Source organism: Athene noctua, chromosome 6 (genome assembly GCF_965140245.1).
Source record: "Athene noctua chromosome 6, bAthNoc1.hap1.1, whole genome shotgun sequence".
In the NCBI taxonomy this organism is placed as follows: domain Eukaryota; kingdom Metazoa; phylum Chordata; class Aves; order Strigiformes; family Strigidae; genus Athene; species Athene noctua.
The window spans coordinates 23,497,248-23,514,027 of record NC_134042.1 but is presented as its reverse complement, the minus strand read 5'-3'; the positions used below and the strand labels follow the sequence as shown (position 1 = coordinate 23,514,027).

General features: G+C 36.5%; 1 protein-coding gene across 3 annotated transcripts in view; it reads right to left on the bottom strand.

Annotated features, from left to right (window-relative positions):
• AKAP6 (A-kinase anchoring protein 6) overlaps nucleotides 1-16,780 on the bottom strand; it is a 297,564-nt gene that overhangs the window by 71,406 nt on the left and 209,378 nt on the right. For all 3 annotated transcript variants that reach the window (XM_074909861.1, XM_074909863.1, XM_074909862.1), the window contains exon 9: nucleotides 16,555-16,675. In XM_074909861.1, coding sequence (XP_074765962.1) covers nucleotides 16,555-16,675 — 121 coding nt within the window. The remainder of the gene's footprint in view (nucleotides 1-16,554; nucleotides 16,676-16,780) is intronic.

Sequence of the window (16,780 nt, the reverse complement as noted above, 5' to 3'; positions counted from 1 at the left end):
TTCAAATACAAATTGGAAAGATCTGTGCCCGTTAGATAAGATAAATGCTTAAAGTAATGTGTATTAATGTCTTCAACTTTCATTATCGCCTGCCTGGTTAATAGATGTTTGTTATACTATGTAGGGAATTTAGTAATTCCAAATGAAGTGGAAAAATGCAAGAAAAAAACTGAGGAAGGGATGAGGTGTACAGAACAAGATCCTATTGTTTATTCTGTATTTTCCAGACTTTTTAAGGAATACATTCTATTGAGAATATCAGCAAAAATAACTGACTTGATTTTTACTGTGACAGAACCTTTGTGAAAGGTATCTGCCCTTCAGTGACATAAAAGAGTGGTTTCGCTTCTTAGTGTAAGTGGCTGTACCTCCTAACAATCATTTTACAGTTAGTGACAATTCTAAAAATAATTTTTAAAAAATTTATACCTTGTTGAATACTCCATGTTCCTAACAGTACTTACTAGGTTACTTTTTTCAAATCTACATCTGAGTCCACTATTTTAGGGCATTTCGTTAGCTATTATGCTAGAGGTATAATATGTTGCTATAGAACTGAAGTTTAAAGAAATTAATGAATACATATTTTAGAACAGGACATAGAGCTCTTGTACATTAAACGACTACACTAGCACTACATTAACTCTATTAAAGGTAATTTTTCCAACCCATTGGTGATTGGCATTTGGTACTGATGTTTGAAGAATTGCCATTGCATTGATTTTATTCTTTGCTTCTTCAATAAAGTGTGGAAGAAATGGCAGAGGCAGAAGTTAACTGTCCTTTGGTAAAGCCATTAAGCACTTAAGAAAAAGGTTTGAATATTTAAACCATAGAAAAATCTTTAAGTATTAGATATGGTTTTAATTTTGAAAACCTTTCATAGGCCTGAAAAAGTCCCACTAGTATGAGTACGTTTAGATTCGATTGGTACAACAAAAAAGACGGAGTTAAGATTACAAATGCCACACTTGTAGTCACGGAATAATGCCATTAACAACAGCAGTTTTAATAAATATTGTACACCCTTCTCAAGACGTTAGGTCATACACTAACACAGTGTAGTAGGCCACCTGGTGGTCAAATTAGCTAATTATCCATTTTAATCTAACAAAAAATTGAGAGGACCATACAAAGAAAAGATAAACATGAAAGAAATGCATAACCCCCAGTAACTAAAACCTATTGGAACTAATGTAAGTATATATAAAAGAGTGTTTAATCAACTTATAATATCTTAGGTTTTCTGGGACTGGTCACTGCTTGAGGCAGGATACCAAGGTATATTGAGTAATGTTTTGCTGTGTAAAAAATGAACAGTAGCTAAATTCCTAGGATTTTCCAAACCACTTTATAAAATAGGATTCCATAACATGTCAGTCTATCACACTGTACCCCTCACCTCCCTAGGAAAGACTGGAAGAGAATTTGAACTAAAAAATTCCGTAATTGTTTTCTAGGAGCTTCCCTGAAAGCTTGAACACAGGTTACAAAAACCCACATTGGCCGGCACCACTGCTTAAAAGGATGTAGGAACCAAGACTACTATGTCCACGGATCTGGGTCCAAATATCTTACAGCTACACGAAGCAATGACAACAGGCATCAGTGCAAGCTACTGTTGACACTGTACATTCAGACTCGCAAAAGAAGTGGATATGAAATGTAAGGTCACTGCTGACTACTGACAAGTAGCTGAGATGCCTGAACAGATGAGTTAAGGTCAAAACTTCAGAAAGATACTCAACTGTTTCATAACCTGACAGCTAGGGATCACAACATGGGAGAGTGCCTGGTTTTGAGATTTACTCAGTCAGAATCTGCTGGTGTTAAAATCTGTAGCACTAGGGTAGCAAATTCTGGCCCTGGCAGATTAAGCCAGTAAGATAAAAGAATTCAAAGATGCAGCAGTCTGAGGAACCTGGCAAAGGGACCGTATGTTTCAGGAGGGAAGAATTTAGAAAGCACAAGAGAGCAAAGCAGTATGCAGGTGACTGGAAATGGGTGGTGTTCTGTGCTATTTTTAATCTTACAAAACTATAAATATCAACACAAAAGCCTCTTCTTGTAAGACTGCTACATCAAATTCACAAACAAATCATATCCAAATGGTCTATGTGATTTTAATGAAACCAAATGCCTAAACCATCAGATCTCCCATCACTCTAGGTCTCCCTGTTTGGACATTACCCAGACAGTGAAGAGATGTTCAGAACATACAGGCACCCATAAGCTTTTAAGTGATGTGCAGGCTATTATAGTAGTATTTTTCTAGTGGCTTAAAGGGAAAGAAACTGGGGAAAGTGGTAAGATTCATTTCTGAAAGATTCATTTTCTGGCATGAGTTCACTGGGGTGAAGTGCAGGAAATATACTTCCTCAATGTTTAAACATGCAGGGACAAACCAGAAATTTTAACTATCAGCCTCAGCACCAAGGTCAGGATTTTCTACCTGCTGGTTTCCCATGGCAAAGAAGAGCACTGTCTGGAAACCGTTAGTCCACAGAGAGAGAATACCTTTCTGTTCAGCCAAGAAAGAACTTGTGGGACACATGGCTTTTAAAAGAGATGCAAAAAGCTCCTCACATATATCCCACCTATCCCCCACAATAAGCAATTGTGCTTGCTGTTGCCTGTTGCAGTTGGCCAGCAATATTCTACCTCTCTTTTAAACTTGCTTCTAACAGGAGGAGTTGAATTGTAATTAATGTGAACCAAACAGAAACATTTTCCATGAAATACACATTTTATTGCTTAACATTTTGATATTCTGAGTAACTTTGAAATGTGCCAGGAATAGCAAAGCTCACTACTTTAGCATTTGTGCTGTTAGACAAAAATACATATAGATATGTATCTTACAGACAACTGAACTAAATGAAGACATGTGTCTTTAAATAACTATATTCCCTTTGCTTTGCATCTATACTAAATTCCTAACTATGTTAATCTGCTTTTATGGAGGACTCAGTACTGTTCATTAATTTGTAGAGATACACCCAGCACTTCAACAGAGATTAAATAAAAGGTGGGTTGTGGGTCTGTCAGCAGCTGGAGGCAGCAGGTGAGCTAGTGCCTACTAGGTAACTTGTGGTACTTTACATCTTCGGGAAGTCAAGTGCATCATGCATGTGAAGGGAGCAAGGTGTGATGTTGATTCTGGGCAGGACAGAAATTCCTAGTTTTGCTGATTTCAGAAACCAGGGCTCTGAGGATCCCTGTTGAAAGGAATGCTGTTTTCACTCTAACTTACCCCTACACTCATTCACTGCTTCTACCATGGTGTGGGGAAAAATGATAGAGGAACAGGAGCTCTATATCACCAGGAGATTCTGAGCTTTAGGCTCAGTCCTTTGAAATAGTCTTACTGTTTAATGACTGGTATCTTGCTTCCTTTCACACACACAGAGACCATCCCTCTTTTATTTGCTCTTGGTCCTTGAACTTTTTTCTTTTTTGAGTCACTCTGTATTGACCATGGCAAAAATCCATAGGCTTTTGCCAAGTGTGCAAAAAATTCGTAACAATGGTTGTTCATCTCTGTGAAAGACTGTCCTGTGAAATGTTGTTTCCTGAGAGGCTCCTGGTTTCTCATGGCCAGCAGCAAAGTCTTTCAAAAATCAACAGATGCCACCCACAAGTAACTCAGATTCTTTCATGTTTTCTGCATCTAGATTAATACTCCTGTCCAGGTTTCTGTCTAGGAGTTCGTTATGGATTGTCTCTTCTTTAACATTTCTGTTTTCAATGTTTGTATTGCCATTAGCTACTCACTAGGGGAAGGGTGCCTAGTCTGTATTACACTGGAATACCTCTGGAAGCTCAGACTGATGAACATAAAAGCATAAAGATACCTGGCAAAATATGCAGCAAAACAGTGGCTCTGTTATTCATTCAGATCGATATGCCAAAAGGTATTTTTGACATCACAGTGAACACTGTTGCCCTGAAAACAATTTGTAACATGTCTCAGGCTTTCAGCATTTTGTTCAATGATTTTGGAATCACTTTACTCCAAGATTTTCTGATATTAGTAAATCATTTATCCACTCTGCATTACTTTCTGGGGATGCATGGTCTTTGCTTTGCCACATTGCCTTTTTCAGCAGTTTTACTAGACTAAGAGAATTATGGTTTTGTGGACCCTAGGGTGATTTGTGGGGTTTTGTGCTAATTTCGATTTAACATCTAAGTGCTCATCTTCTTCAGATATGTTATATTCAGCTAGAATGCCAGGGAGCAATCACAGTAACTTTCCTGTTTCTTTCAGGTGCTACTTTGAATATTGTCTTCCAACTGAAACTAAAGCTTGTACAGACCTGTGGCCACGGGTGTGTAAAACTCTTGTAAAACAACTATAGTAAACTTTAAGTGATGACATCTCTTATTTCAGGGGTTCCTTGTTGAATGACTGCATTTATCCACTGGTCTCATAATGATTTCATTGCACATCTGCAGTGCTTGGTTGCATCTCTCCAGTCTAATTTTGCTCCTTATCAGTGTTGCACTGCAGCTGGCTCCACAATCCAGCTGGTATCAAATTAGTCATTGATCTAATAGCATAGTTGCAAATATAGCAATTGAATGCCTGGCAGCCTTCTGCATTGCCAGAACACTGAGCATCTTTAGATCTGCTTAAGTCACGTTACAGATATCTCCTTCTTCATTAAAACCTTAAATTCTCAATGGTTTCAGACACTATATTTTAATTTCAAAGGTAAATGCAATATTCAATCTGTCTGCCTGGCTCTTTTGCTCAAGAACATTTTTCCTTCTACTTTTCATGTTGTCTGTTACACTACATACGTTACACTAAAATGCCTACATTTTCAGTCAGTCTGCATCTGCCCTGCTTCATGGGTTCTTTTGACTTACATCTATGTGTGTGTTCTGCTGTTTCTGTTTGGAAATTTCTCTGGATAGTTTGGCCACTGTTTGGAGGCATGTATTAGGTTGGCTTTACTCTAATGTCTTCCCTTTGAATGGGAACTGTGAACTTCACAAGTTATACTGGGGAAGAGATATAATTAAGAAATATTTTATGTCTCCAGTTACACATGGATGCTCTAGTTCCTGGCACCATACCATATCCCGTATTCTGTTCCTGGTATTGGTTAAGAAAACATTTTTATAGCTTTAAATTTACCTAGAATTATTTGTATCATTATGATAATTGCTTTTTTAGAGATTAAATCATTGTTTCTATTGCCTCAAAGCAAGGCCTTTTTCGTCTGGAATTCCAGTTTTCCTGGTGCCCAGAGTCACCGCTATCCTATGATTTTAGGTGTTTTTTACCCAGGTAGTCACAGGTATTTCCTTCCTTTCTAATGTGACTGTTGTCTCAGATCTCATATGCTACATCTGGGGAAATTAGATATAAGAATTCAATATTTCTAGTCTTAAACTGGCTCTTTATTCACTGCCTTGATTGATTCTTGAACTTTGGCGGGCCCAGGGAGCCCAGACCAATAGTCTTCATCAACAATGAAACCTGTTCCCTTGCGTCTAATCCTCTGGGCACTGAGAGTTAGCTACCAATCTACCGTATATTCATGAGTTGATGAGGAACTGCTGTTTGGCAATATTTACAAAACAATCATCCTATATATTTATTAAAACTGAATCAAATATGTATCTTCATACCCATTCTAATTTTTAGTAGGTGTCTTACAAATTTTACTCTCCACTTGGCAAGGAAACTGCACACAGCAACTATCAGGCTCAAACAGCACAATGGCCATAGCATCTAACCGCTAATATTAGAAGTAGGAATGAAGAAAAGGTCCCTAGCTCAGCACAGAGGCAAAGGTGGAAAGGAAGGGTGATTTTAATCACCTCCTTTATTCTCTTTCTTTTAATTATTTATCTATCTATTTACTTGTTTATTTATTTAACTATTACATATTTCAGCCTCTGGTGTAAACACCTTACATATTCTAGTAGATAGCTAATAAAAAAGACACACTAAAAACCATAACTGAAGATTAAGTCAGGTGGAAGTTCTAAGAGTAGAATTTGTCTTTGACCCAAGCTGAAGCAGTAAGGAAACTAAATACTTTCAGAAAGAAAGTTTTCTAATTTTTTTTTTTTCCTGGAACTGTGGAAAAAAAAGGCAAAAATCTTCCATGCTCACACTGCAAGCATTTGACTATTGACTTGCTGGAGAAAAGTGAACCCTGACTATAAATTACATATGCTTACTGAAAAAGCAAACAACAGAGATGAGCTTTTTGAGACAACAAAGTGGGATCACATGACTACTTCTCATCTCTGATGGTATTCCTTTGATCTCTCCACACATGATAACAAACTAAGAGATCTTGGGAATTACTGTTCTTCCGCCTGCATAGCAGACAGAGCGTCCCCCTTGATGAAGGCCAGCAAAAAACATGTATGTCAGTCTCAATACATCATTCAAAAAGGCTATTGTTCATCTTTAGAAAGCTACCACCTGAAAAACTCTTAACGGCAATTCTGTATCTATCATCTCCCATTTCTAAGAAAAATCAATGGGTAGAGCAGAGATGATCAAACTCCAGTGTAATGTCTGTCAAAATCTGGATGCATCACAGCAGGGTTTCAAACTGGAATATTGCATAGACATGACACAATGGTACTAAAAACCCTCTTTTCATGATAACCGAGAGTCAGTGAGAGGTAACGCTGAGTGAGACTGATCTTCATAACCTCTTTATACAATCAGTTGAGAGAAAAGAGAGAAAAGGTTTCTTCTGAAACTATTTCAGAGTGCTTAAGTTAAACTTCTGCTCTGAATCACCCGTTAGAGGAACCTCCTCACGATAGAGGCTGATCTACTTAGCTCCCTTAGTACTCTAAATTAGTCTTCACATTAGTTTTCTCCCCTTCTCCCAGTGTGTTAATGGGGAAACTCCAACCTCTCCATAGCCTTCCCTCCAGCCTGTGACAGTGTGTTGCTGGTCTGCTCAGTGACACAGCTGGAGTATGTCCTGCACGTCTGTAACAGCACCCATCATTCTGCAGCAATGGGATGTGAAGGGTACAGCTTCTGTTTTCCCCCCAAAAGCATCTCTCCACAGAGACAACTTTAATATTTACAGTTCATGATCACTGGAATTCTATAGCAACTGTGTTTTCTGCAATGCTAAAATATCAGCACCTACAAGAAGTTAAGAACCATAGGTGTTTCTCCCTGGACACAGGAGCTGACTGGACCCTACCCTAGGACTCCATTGGACCTGATGCAGCCACAACTGCAACAACTGTGAAGGAAATTATAGTGATCACTTATTTTACATTGTTAGAAGAAGTTAGCACAAAATGCTCTAGCTATTTTTAGTACAGTGTATTAAAAATGTGTACACGCAATGTAAAAAACCTTACCTAACCTTAAACATGTAAAAAATTTAAATATATACAAATACATATTTTATATTAATATATTATATTGATATTTCACATATTTTACATAATTATAATATAGAATATATATTTATAAAAAGACATATGCAAATAAAAATTCAGGATATTATAAACTGGTTTACTTCACTGCAACTTATTTTTTATAATTTAGATAGGTATGCATTGAATGTATTGCCTCTGCAAGCTTATTGAGATTTAGTGAATTTAGGTTTCATATCGAGAACCTGATAAAAAGTTTTCCTGTGGTCATTCATTTTTCATTTATTTTTTAAAAAGAAACATTACAGTGTTGATTATTTATGAGATTTACTGATGAGGAGTAACTGGGAAAGAAAATAGTGTTTCCCGTATTATGTTTATGAAGCAAAATATCATGGATAAAGCACATAACTCCTATTAATTTAGAAAAAAAAAATTTCTCCTGGAGTATGAGGTAAAAAAATAGCAAAGTGAGTTAAAAATTGGCAACTAATTTGAGGAACAGGGTAATACTATTGCCCCATATATTTTTTGCTAGTGATTTTTTTATCTGCATACCTCTAAGAAAGGCTAATCTATCAAACTGCTAAAAAACCCAAAACCATATCCACACACAGCTTTAAAAATTACATTGTCATTGTGTTATTAACACTCCTAATTTTATCACACATCAGTATATTATTTTCTGCTTCTTCCAACAATAATACTATGGGGCATCAGGTGAGACCAGTAAAAGGCAGCTTTAGAGCAGACACATGCACAGAGGCAACGCACAGACAGCTTGTCACAGTGTGGGGCTACACCCGTGGGACTCCTTGAGGCAGGATTCTACGTCTTCTGTAAGGTTTTGTGGGCTCAGGATTACTGGGCAACCTCATGGAAGAAAAATAACGGGAGAACTGCATAGGGCACACCATTCTCTATACCTGATGGAGCCATTTTTATGTTATATAGTCATTGTATAAGTTCTTAAAGGTTCCACAACTCAGAACAAAGGCTGTGAAAGATGAGACTAGAGGTTCTAAGGTGCAGTGTGATAAAGAGAAACCAGTCCTGGCTTCTTTGAATTTATTAATTTTTATAGAGGGCTGATATCCCTTATTTGGCATTATTGTATATGAGATTTTATGAGTGAATTCAAAAATCACTTCACAAGATATTTTATCAGCTGATTCATGTGAACTTTCATAAAGTCTGCTGTAATACAGTAAATACTAGGCTCAGAGTGGGCAGCTCCTAAGACTCTACACTGCTTATGTGTGGTCTGCATGTGATCCAGCGTGTCAAGAGAAAAGAAAACACAGATAAACTCCCTTAGACCAAAGGATAAAATTTTGAAGTTTGTGTTAAGAACAATGTAAATCAGAACATGTCCATGTTTTGGAGCATCATAAGGCCCCTTTGCTCAGTTCAGGGTATTGAAGAACATTACAGCACTGGCATTGTTGTCTCCAGTGTTTGACTGCATGTATAACAGCACATGTATAATACTTTTTCTTGGGGACTCTTGGTCCAATGATTAAGCTAGAGTGCTGCTATACTTCAGTCATTCTTACTTCTACTTCAGAGAATGTGAATAATTTAGTATATCTGAGATTAATCTTGAACTCTTTCTACCTTGTTTGGACACTAGGCAGTCCTAGCATATAGAAAGCAACGAAGGCTGTAATTTTCATTATCCTTTGGGGTGAATTAAGATGCCATTTCCATTTTTTAAAAACTAAAAATGCTTGATGAACAGAAAATGGCTTTGGGTAATTTACTGCTGAACATATGCATTCAAACCACCATAGCTGAGTGTGCCAGACTGTTGCTTCAGCCCTAAATATTTGAAAATGCTTTAAGGTCTCACTGCTTGGGACCTTATCCTACCATATTATACCAGCAAGGGCACAAAGACAGAGCATGTGGAGTTGACTAAGATGCTTGACGTGATGACTGTAAATTGTCCACGTTTTTGCAGCTGTAGTAAGGAATGGTGATGACAGCTATGTGGTACACATTTACTTTTGTTTGAAGTGGAATGCCTCTTTCATTCTAGACACACTGCTTTAATCTCCCAAAAGCTGTGCTGGCTTTTGCTACAAGCTCAGTAAATACTGCTTTGCTACAATGTGAAGTTCATCTTCAGTGTCATGCTGGGAAGAAATGGGAAAAACCCACTTGTTCTTGTGAAATGCAAGCGCCACTTCTTGCAGAAATACAGGGAGTCTGCTCCATAGAAATTACAACACTGCCTTTAAAAATGCATGTTTACATTTAAAATATATTATGGAAGCAACCAAAAAAATGTAAAAATAATTTTAATAATCTTTCTTTATCCATTCTCTAGACAGACTTTGTAATTCTATAGACATGGTAGTCAGTGTTTTCCTTCTGTAATTATATAAGACATTAAAAAATATTTATCAGGTTTAAGTAACTCAACAGTATCTTTTCTCTCCGGCTTTTCTCTCCGGCTTTTTAAAATACAAAATTTACCAGAAGTGGCAAGGAATTTAATGATATTACAAAGTTAAATATATGGACCACTGAAAATTTATAGTGTGTGTCACAAAGGAGTTTTCACTCTGTTCCTCAGTGCAACTGAAATGAAAATACTTGTGTAGAAAACGCTAATCAATCTCAGTACCCCCTGCAATAAGAGACTAGGAAACTTTGCTGTGTCAGGTGGGTCCTGAACTCCTTTAGTTGATGTTCTAATAGCAGTCAGATTTTTACTGCTGCTTGGCGTATCAAGCATTTTTGAGACCTCTCATACAAACCAGTTGATTTTCCTACCTAGTGTAGAAAGTCATAGAGGTTCTTTGTTGAGTGAAGACCAAACAACCTAGCACATGGAAATTACTGAACTTCATGAAGAACAGTAATTGAAGTCAGTTTTCTGTAAAACTTAGCTCAGTCAGTTTACTATACATGACAGTTAAAAGTTACAATGTCAAAGGCAAAGAATAACTTCCATTGAGGCATGTGTCAATCCATGTATGTAGACATAAGTGCTGTAATTTACTATTGTTAATTAATATTTCCATTGATACTATTTTGCAGAATAATATTTCTCCTTTTTTTTTTTTTTAAGTGTTAAGTACACTTTATCAGATAAAAGCGTTCACTTTGGGATATAATTTGCTAATAGCATTAAAATCGTGTTTGAAAAAGGTGGTGATTTTTGCAAGGTAGCCTAAAAGTTTATTAGCAAACTATACTGACTATTCTGATTGCAATTAGAAAGCACTCCCAAATGGGTCAACACACCTAAGTGCTAGCTGCAATCATTTAGATTTTAACATCATGATTATTACTTATTATCAGGCTCCACAATGAGATATTGATTACTTCTAACCTTTAGATCTAAGAATTCAGGAAGAGTCGAGGTAGTAGCACAGCCTACCTTTCCTGTCTGGTAAACTTATGACCTTTAGTGGAATTCTAATGATTCGTATTGGCAAGGCAAATCTGAAATTAGTTTATTCTCTTGGCTCATACAGAAATGATGACATATCTAAAAATACTGCATGGATAGCAGATTTGTAGTTACTACCTACAAGGGGCTCAATCCTGCCATGTGCTGAGAGCTTCTTCCTAAGTGACGATCATCATCTTCCCCCACTGACTGTTTTAGCAGCTTCATGCAGGCACTGACAGATTACCAGACAGACAGAAGGCATCCAGGACCATGCAGAATACTCAATGTAGGAGCAAAAATCTTCACGTTTTCTAGTTTATAACCAATCCCCTAAGCATATTGTCCAAATATATCACTCTACAGGCTGTTAATCTTTTAATAAGTTTTCTTTATATGGAAAATCTGCTTGAAATAAAGACTGAACTACAACGTGGCTTCAGTAGGTAACCAGGACCCATTTTTGAATGGAGCAAAGTAATCCAATTAAACTAATCTGTTTTACAAGTTAAAATGATACGAAGCACATTAATTGATCCTTATAGGCTGCTGGTATTTGAGCCCTTTCTCTGTTTGTGCAGCATTTGGAACCACTTTGCACATTTGTATCCTCTAGCAGCAGAGAACTCAGTCCTCCAGTTCAGGAGAATTATGGGCAAGAGAAACATATAACTGTTATGTGTTAGATTAATTTGCAGAACACTTGGCATTATTATTGCCAAGTAGTCAAATTGTTCCAAGTTGTTCCGGAAGGTTGTTATTAATAGTATGTTTTCTGAGGAAAGTTCTGTCTACTTTTGGAACTGCATTTCTGTTGCCAAGGAAACTCCTTGAAGCACAGCATTCTAGGAGCACACTGCTGCTTTTGTTTGCCAGTATCCTATTCATATCATCTAAGTAAGCACTTTACATACTTCAGCCTCCAGTTTCAAATGTTTAAGTTTTTATGTATTTATATTACTGCATTAAATATAGTTTGTGCCTCTTTTTTAAACTTGGGGGCTCTTGTAAAATTATTTTAACAGTTGCATTAAAGGACAGGATTTTTTTTTTTTTTTCACAAGTTTGCAATAAATTAGTTTTAATTTGAATAATAGCTCCATAGGTTATAGCACTAGTCCTTAAGTGTTAATTATCTTTTCACTCTGAAATTAATGTAGTCATTTCCTACTGACTCCTCTACACCATTATTGAAGTGCTGAGGAAAACATGTCATTGAGTTCTGAGCCAGAACTGTTGTTGTGATTAATCCTGGTCACATGGCCAATCTCTGCCAAAAGGAGATCACTGAAAAAAGGTGACAAAGACAGTGATTTCCTGTCAGCAAAGAGTACGACAGGGCTGTCTAGAAGTGATGCAAATGAGGGAAACTTTCACCACGGTTTGTTTGATCCACTCAGGGCCACAGCACACTGAGCCAGAGAGAGAGGCACAATGGAGCAGCAGCACACCCAGAGGAGAAAATGCACTGCACCTTCCGAGGAGGGACAGCTTCCAGTAGGGAAACAAAAACTGCTGGCAGATTTTTTCCCCCTCAACTTTTTTTTGAAAGGTATCCTTAACTTTTAATGTGCATGTTCATGTTATTCAATCCCGTGGATCACTTCCCTTGGATGAAATAGTTCAGCGTTGAACCTGTCCAAAAGCCGTGTCAACTATATGTTTTCAAAATCTTTGTGTTACTACATAAGGGTCTTTTTATACCTATCATGACCACCGTTGCTGAAGACTTACTAGTGCAAGACTTACAGTTTATGTAATTCGTATTAAAACCATCATATATTACTTACCAGACAGAAAAATATAATTTCTTTTATTTGCTATTTAAAAATATTTAGTTAATTTTATTCCGAACATACTAACAATTTTAACAATCATACTGTACTTATTTAAATGGGGTTTTAATCTAACACAATTAAGTTTTGCAATTAATCTTCTGAGGAAAATGGAAAGAATTATCATTAACTTTTCTGCCTAGTATACTCATTTCTAATCTCCACAGTTCCAGTAAATACTGATTTGCTTCATTTTTGAACATTCAAGGTACAGAATTACTCAAGTTCCCACTAAAGGGCTAATTAGCAGAGTTTAAATTCTTCGGGTTTGATCCTCGAGTAACAGCATATGAATACAGCTGAAGTCAATGCAAGTTCTGTGTACTTAGAGCTTATGAGATCAGGCTCACATGCAGTAGATTAAAATGAAATAAACATGATACATTTGGCATTAAACTGAGCTATTACAGCAGTACAAAGAAGTGAGAGTCCAAAAACATGGAAATGCTCCTTTTCCTTTTTTCTTAGTTAATAGATAAACTGTTAGAGGACACATAAACTGTCAGCAATTCATTCTGTGACTGCCATTTATCAAACACTGGTTGATTTTCAAAATTATTAGCTAGTTTAAGACTGTAAAATTGAAATAATTTATGGCTATAGTCTTCTTTTTTTTTTTTTTTTTTCTAAATATTTGCCCTAAAATCTAGGGTATCTAGAGAAAATCATACATACATATTCAGAGTTAAAAAAGAATATGGCTGTGCTAGTCCTATTATATTAAGGGCAAAATAAAACCTAGTTAAAGAGAGATAATAAGGTTCCTAATAAAAAAACTATGGAGCTCGTGGAATATTACAAAACAAAATTAAGCTGAGAGTTGACTTAAATCTATATTAAATATGAAAATAGAGTACTGGGAAAATAGTCTAACTATGAAAATACATTTTATTTTCCCATATGCAATTTTAGCATTTATATATTATGTTATGCTGCTTTAATGTATGCTTTTCCCTTCCGATTTACCTGTTTTATCATTGCTCCTTCCCATTCATGGACTCCTTAGGGGCAATGATTACTGTTGGTAATAGTGATACCACAGCAGGTTCCCTGGCAGAGGCGGCTTGCTGAGCTGGCTCAGAGGTACAATTACTTGTCAGCTCAATAACTGAGAAGAGGGATCTGTGGGTTTAGGAGAATCCACCAAAATGCAGAGAGCGCAATTAGCAGGTTCACATTTGAAGCTGTAACTGATAAAGAATAACTAAAGCAAGACCTGTGTTTTCATAACACCCCATATCATTGAGGAATTCTGATAATAATAGCTGCCTGAATTTCTCTTTACAGATTTCTCTCCCTACAGAGCAGAATGGCTGTGTTCACCGCGAAGTGCGGGCAGTGCTCCTGCCCCTCAGCTGTAAGCACTAGACCATCCACGACTCTATATAAGAGCCTCCAAATAAAAAGGGTGTCACTATTGATTAGAAGAGAGGTTTACTAGGCTAGTTTTATAAAACTATTAATTCTGGGTTTGAGGGCATGATTCATTGTTACGTGAATCTTTGAAATTAAGCACGATAAAGACCTAGTGATTTATCTGATCTCTCCTTTGGAGTGCAGAACTGTTCCCTCAATTACATTTGCTAATGTTTTCTTTTGTCTACTTTTAAATGTCTGAAATTATGGGGCTTTCAACACTTCTTTGGGAGGTGTTTTTTTTTTTTTTTCTCTTTGAAAGGCTAACAGATCTTAATGTTATGCACTCAAGCTTTTTACACTACCTGCAAATATTCTTCCTGCTTTATGGACACTCTTAAGACATCTCCTAACCAAACTCCACATTTCTAGCTAAGTCTTTCCTTCAATCCTTAACAATTTGTTTGCTGCTTCCACTAGAAAAGTATTTGCAGAGAATATGCACCATGGGAGGGCAGGCAGTCTGTTTCTACCCTTCGTCAAGTGGTTTTGCTGTGACCAGGTAGGTACTTTAGAGATGGGGCTCTAACAATTAGCACATGACCTCCCTGTGGAAACTGTAGAACAAATAAGCTGCCTGTGCTTTGGGCTGGTTTGTCTGTGCTGCAGACTACAGACTCAGCTACTCTCTCTGGCACAAACTTCCTGCTTTTGGAAGTGTCATGCCTATCATAATACAGAATTTCATAATATTAAGAAACTATTACTTCCGATTTTGAATACACAATATTCTTCGTTTTGCCACCATACTGTGTTGCAAACTAATTCTTAAATTATTGCCCCCTTTTGTTCTTCTCACTATGTATTATTATCCCAGATTTACCATTTATTCTCAATGGTTACATTTGTATATCGGAAAGAGAAGTATCCTAAATAGTACCTAAAATACTTGGGCTGGCTGCTTAAGTTCTGTTCCTTTTCATATCGACGGATGGATAATTTCCTTAATTTTCCTTAAAATTTATGTTTATTGATTTTTTTTAGTATAGGATTAAAACTAGTGGTTAGATTAGGCATGGTACAAGCCAGTTTTATATGACCAGGCACTATCAAAACACCTTATTTTAGATTTGCAAGAAACTTTTTACCCATTTCTGACATTGTTTATTTCTGAACCTAGCCAAGGCCAGGACTGTTAACATGTGATTAAGTTTGGTTAAATATTTACAAAGTTAGGAAAAAGACATTAGCAAAAATAAGAAATGATTGTCAATGCAAGAAATGGGGGCCACTGAGTTAAACTCATTTGCAGCCTAAAATAGTTTGGATCTGAACCCTATTTCCATTTAGAAACATATTTTAACTAATGTGACAGCCCTTTCTCACTGGGTATTTTAAATAAAAGGACTAAAATTAGAGAGAATAAAATTCAAAAAGACCATCAAGAAATTAGGATGCCAAAGCAAGAAAAAATAAATTATATTTAAGAAATTATCAAATTGTGCAATCATAGAAGAAAGAAAACAACTTCTATTTGACCTTGAACATACCATTTATTCAATAAGAAATTAAAAAAAAGCTAGAGGGTAGTTGTTTCTTGTCATTATACTGTTGCTGATTCTGTGGTTAGTTATTAATTTTATTTTTTATGATTCACAATCTGCTCTTTGAAATATGCCATATGCTCAAAGCAATTCAAGGATGACAACTGTCAGAATTACTCCAATAAAAATTGCCTAAATGAGGAAGATTTACTGCAGCCTGATATTTCTGTGGAAAGCCCCTCCTTTCTTTCCCCCACCACCCCTCAGACCCGTAGACTACAGTTTCTCAGACACACAGTGAAGCCTGAATCAATTTTAGGATCAAATCACACGTTTTGGGGAACTTCTTAAAAGTACTGTCTATCTAAAAGAAGTGATAGAGCTTCTGGGCTAAGGCTGCTCTGACAAGTAAGAGAAACCATGTGTGTGCGTGTGTACATATATATATATATATATATATATGTATGTTAGATGAAGACCCTATAATCAATATGCAAGTTCAAAATCATTTTGCTGAAATCACAAGCATGTGTGATGACTGAACATGACAATGTCTGCTTTATGTATAGGTAATAAAAATTAAATTGGAAGAGTCCTGTATCCTGGCAGCAGCAAACCAAAATCAAGGCAAATTTCTTTCTTCCCAGATGAGGTCTGAAAGGTGGATAAAAATCCAGCTGAAAGCTCCAATCAAAACACATTTTGTTAAATGCTACCATTTCTTTTTTTTCCTTCATTTTGTTTCAGTCTATTTATTAATGCAGTTTCATTTATTTCTATTCATCTTGAAGACAAATCTTTGTCCTTCTATAGAATTACACCAAATAGAATGTGATAAAGGGAACTTTCTTGCAATTATGATGTCGGTGCAGCCTGTCAGCGCACAGGGGATGGAAATGAGGTTGGGGACAGGGAAGGGAATTCTAATAGACACCATGATACATACAATGAACGCAGCGATATCCTGTGAGAGAAAGACTTGTCAAGCTAATCAGATCTTCTATAGCTAGGTAAAGGCAGTAACGGTAGCGCTAACCTTGTAAAGATGCTGCTGCTGCTCCTCTGACATCATCAGGTCATGGCTGTCCATCACGATGGATTCCATGTCAATCAGCCAATCCCAGAGCTCCTGGTATTCTGAATCAAAGTCCAAAAGGCTGTAGATAAGGAACAAAATGTATTATGCATAAATACTGTGTAGTTGTTAAAATCTTGTATTAGAATAATATATTCTTGAAAACTCATGATGTTCCTAGTTATAT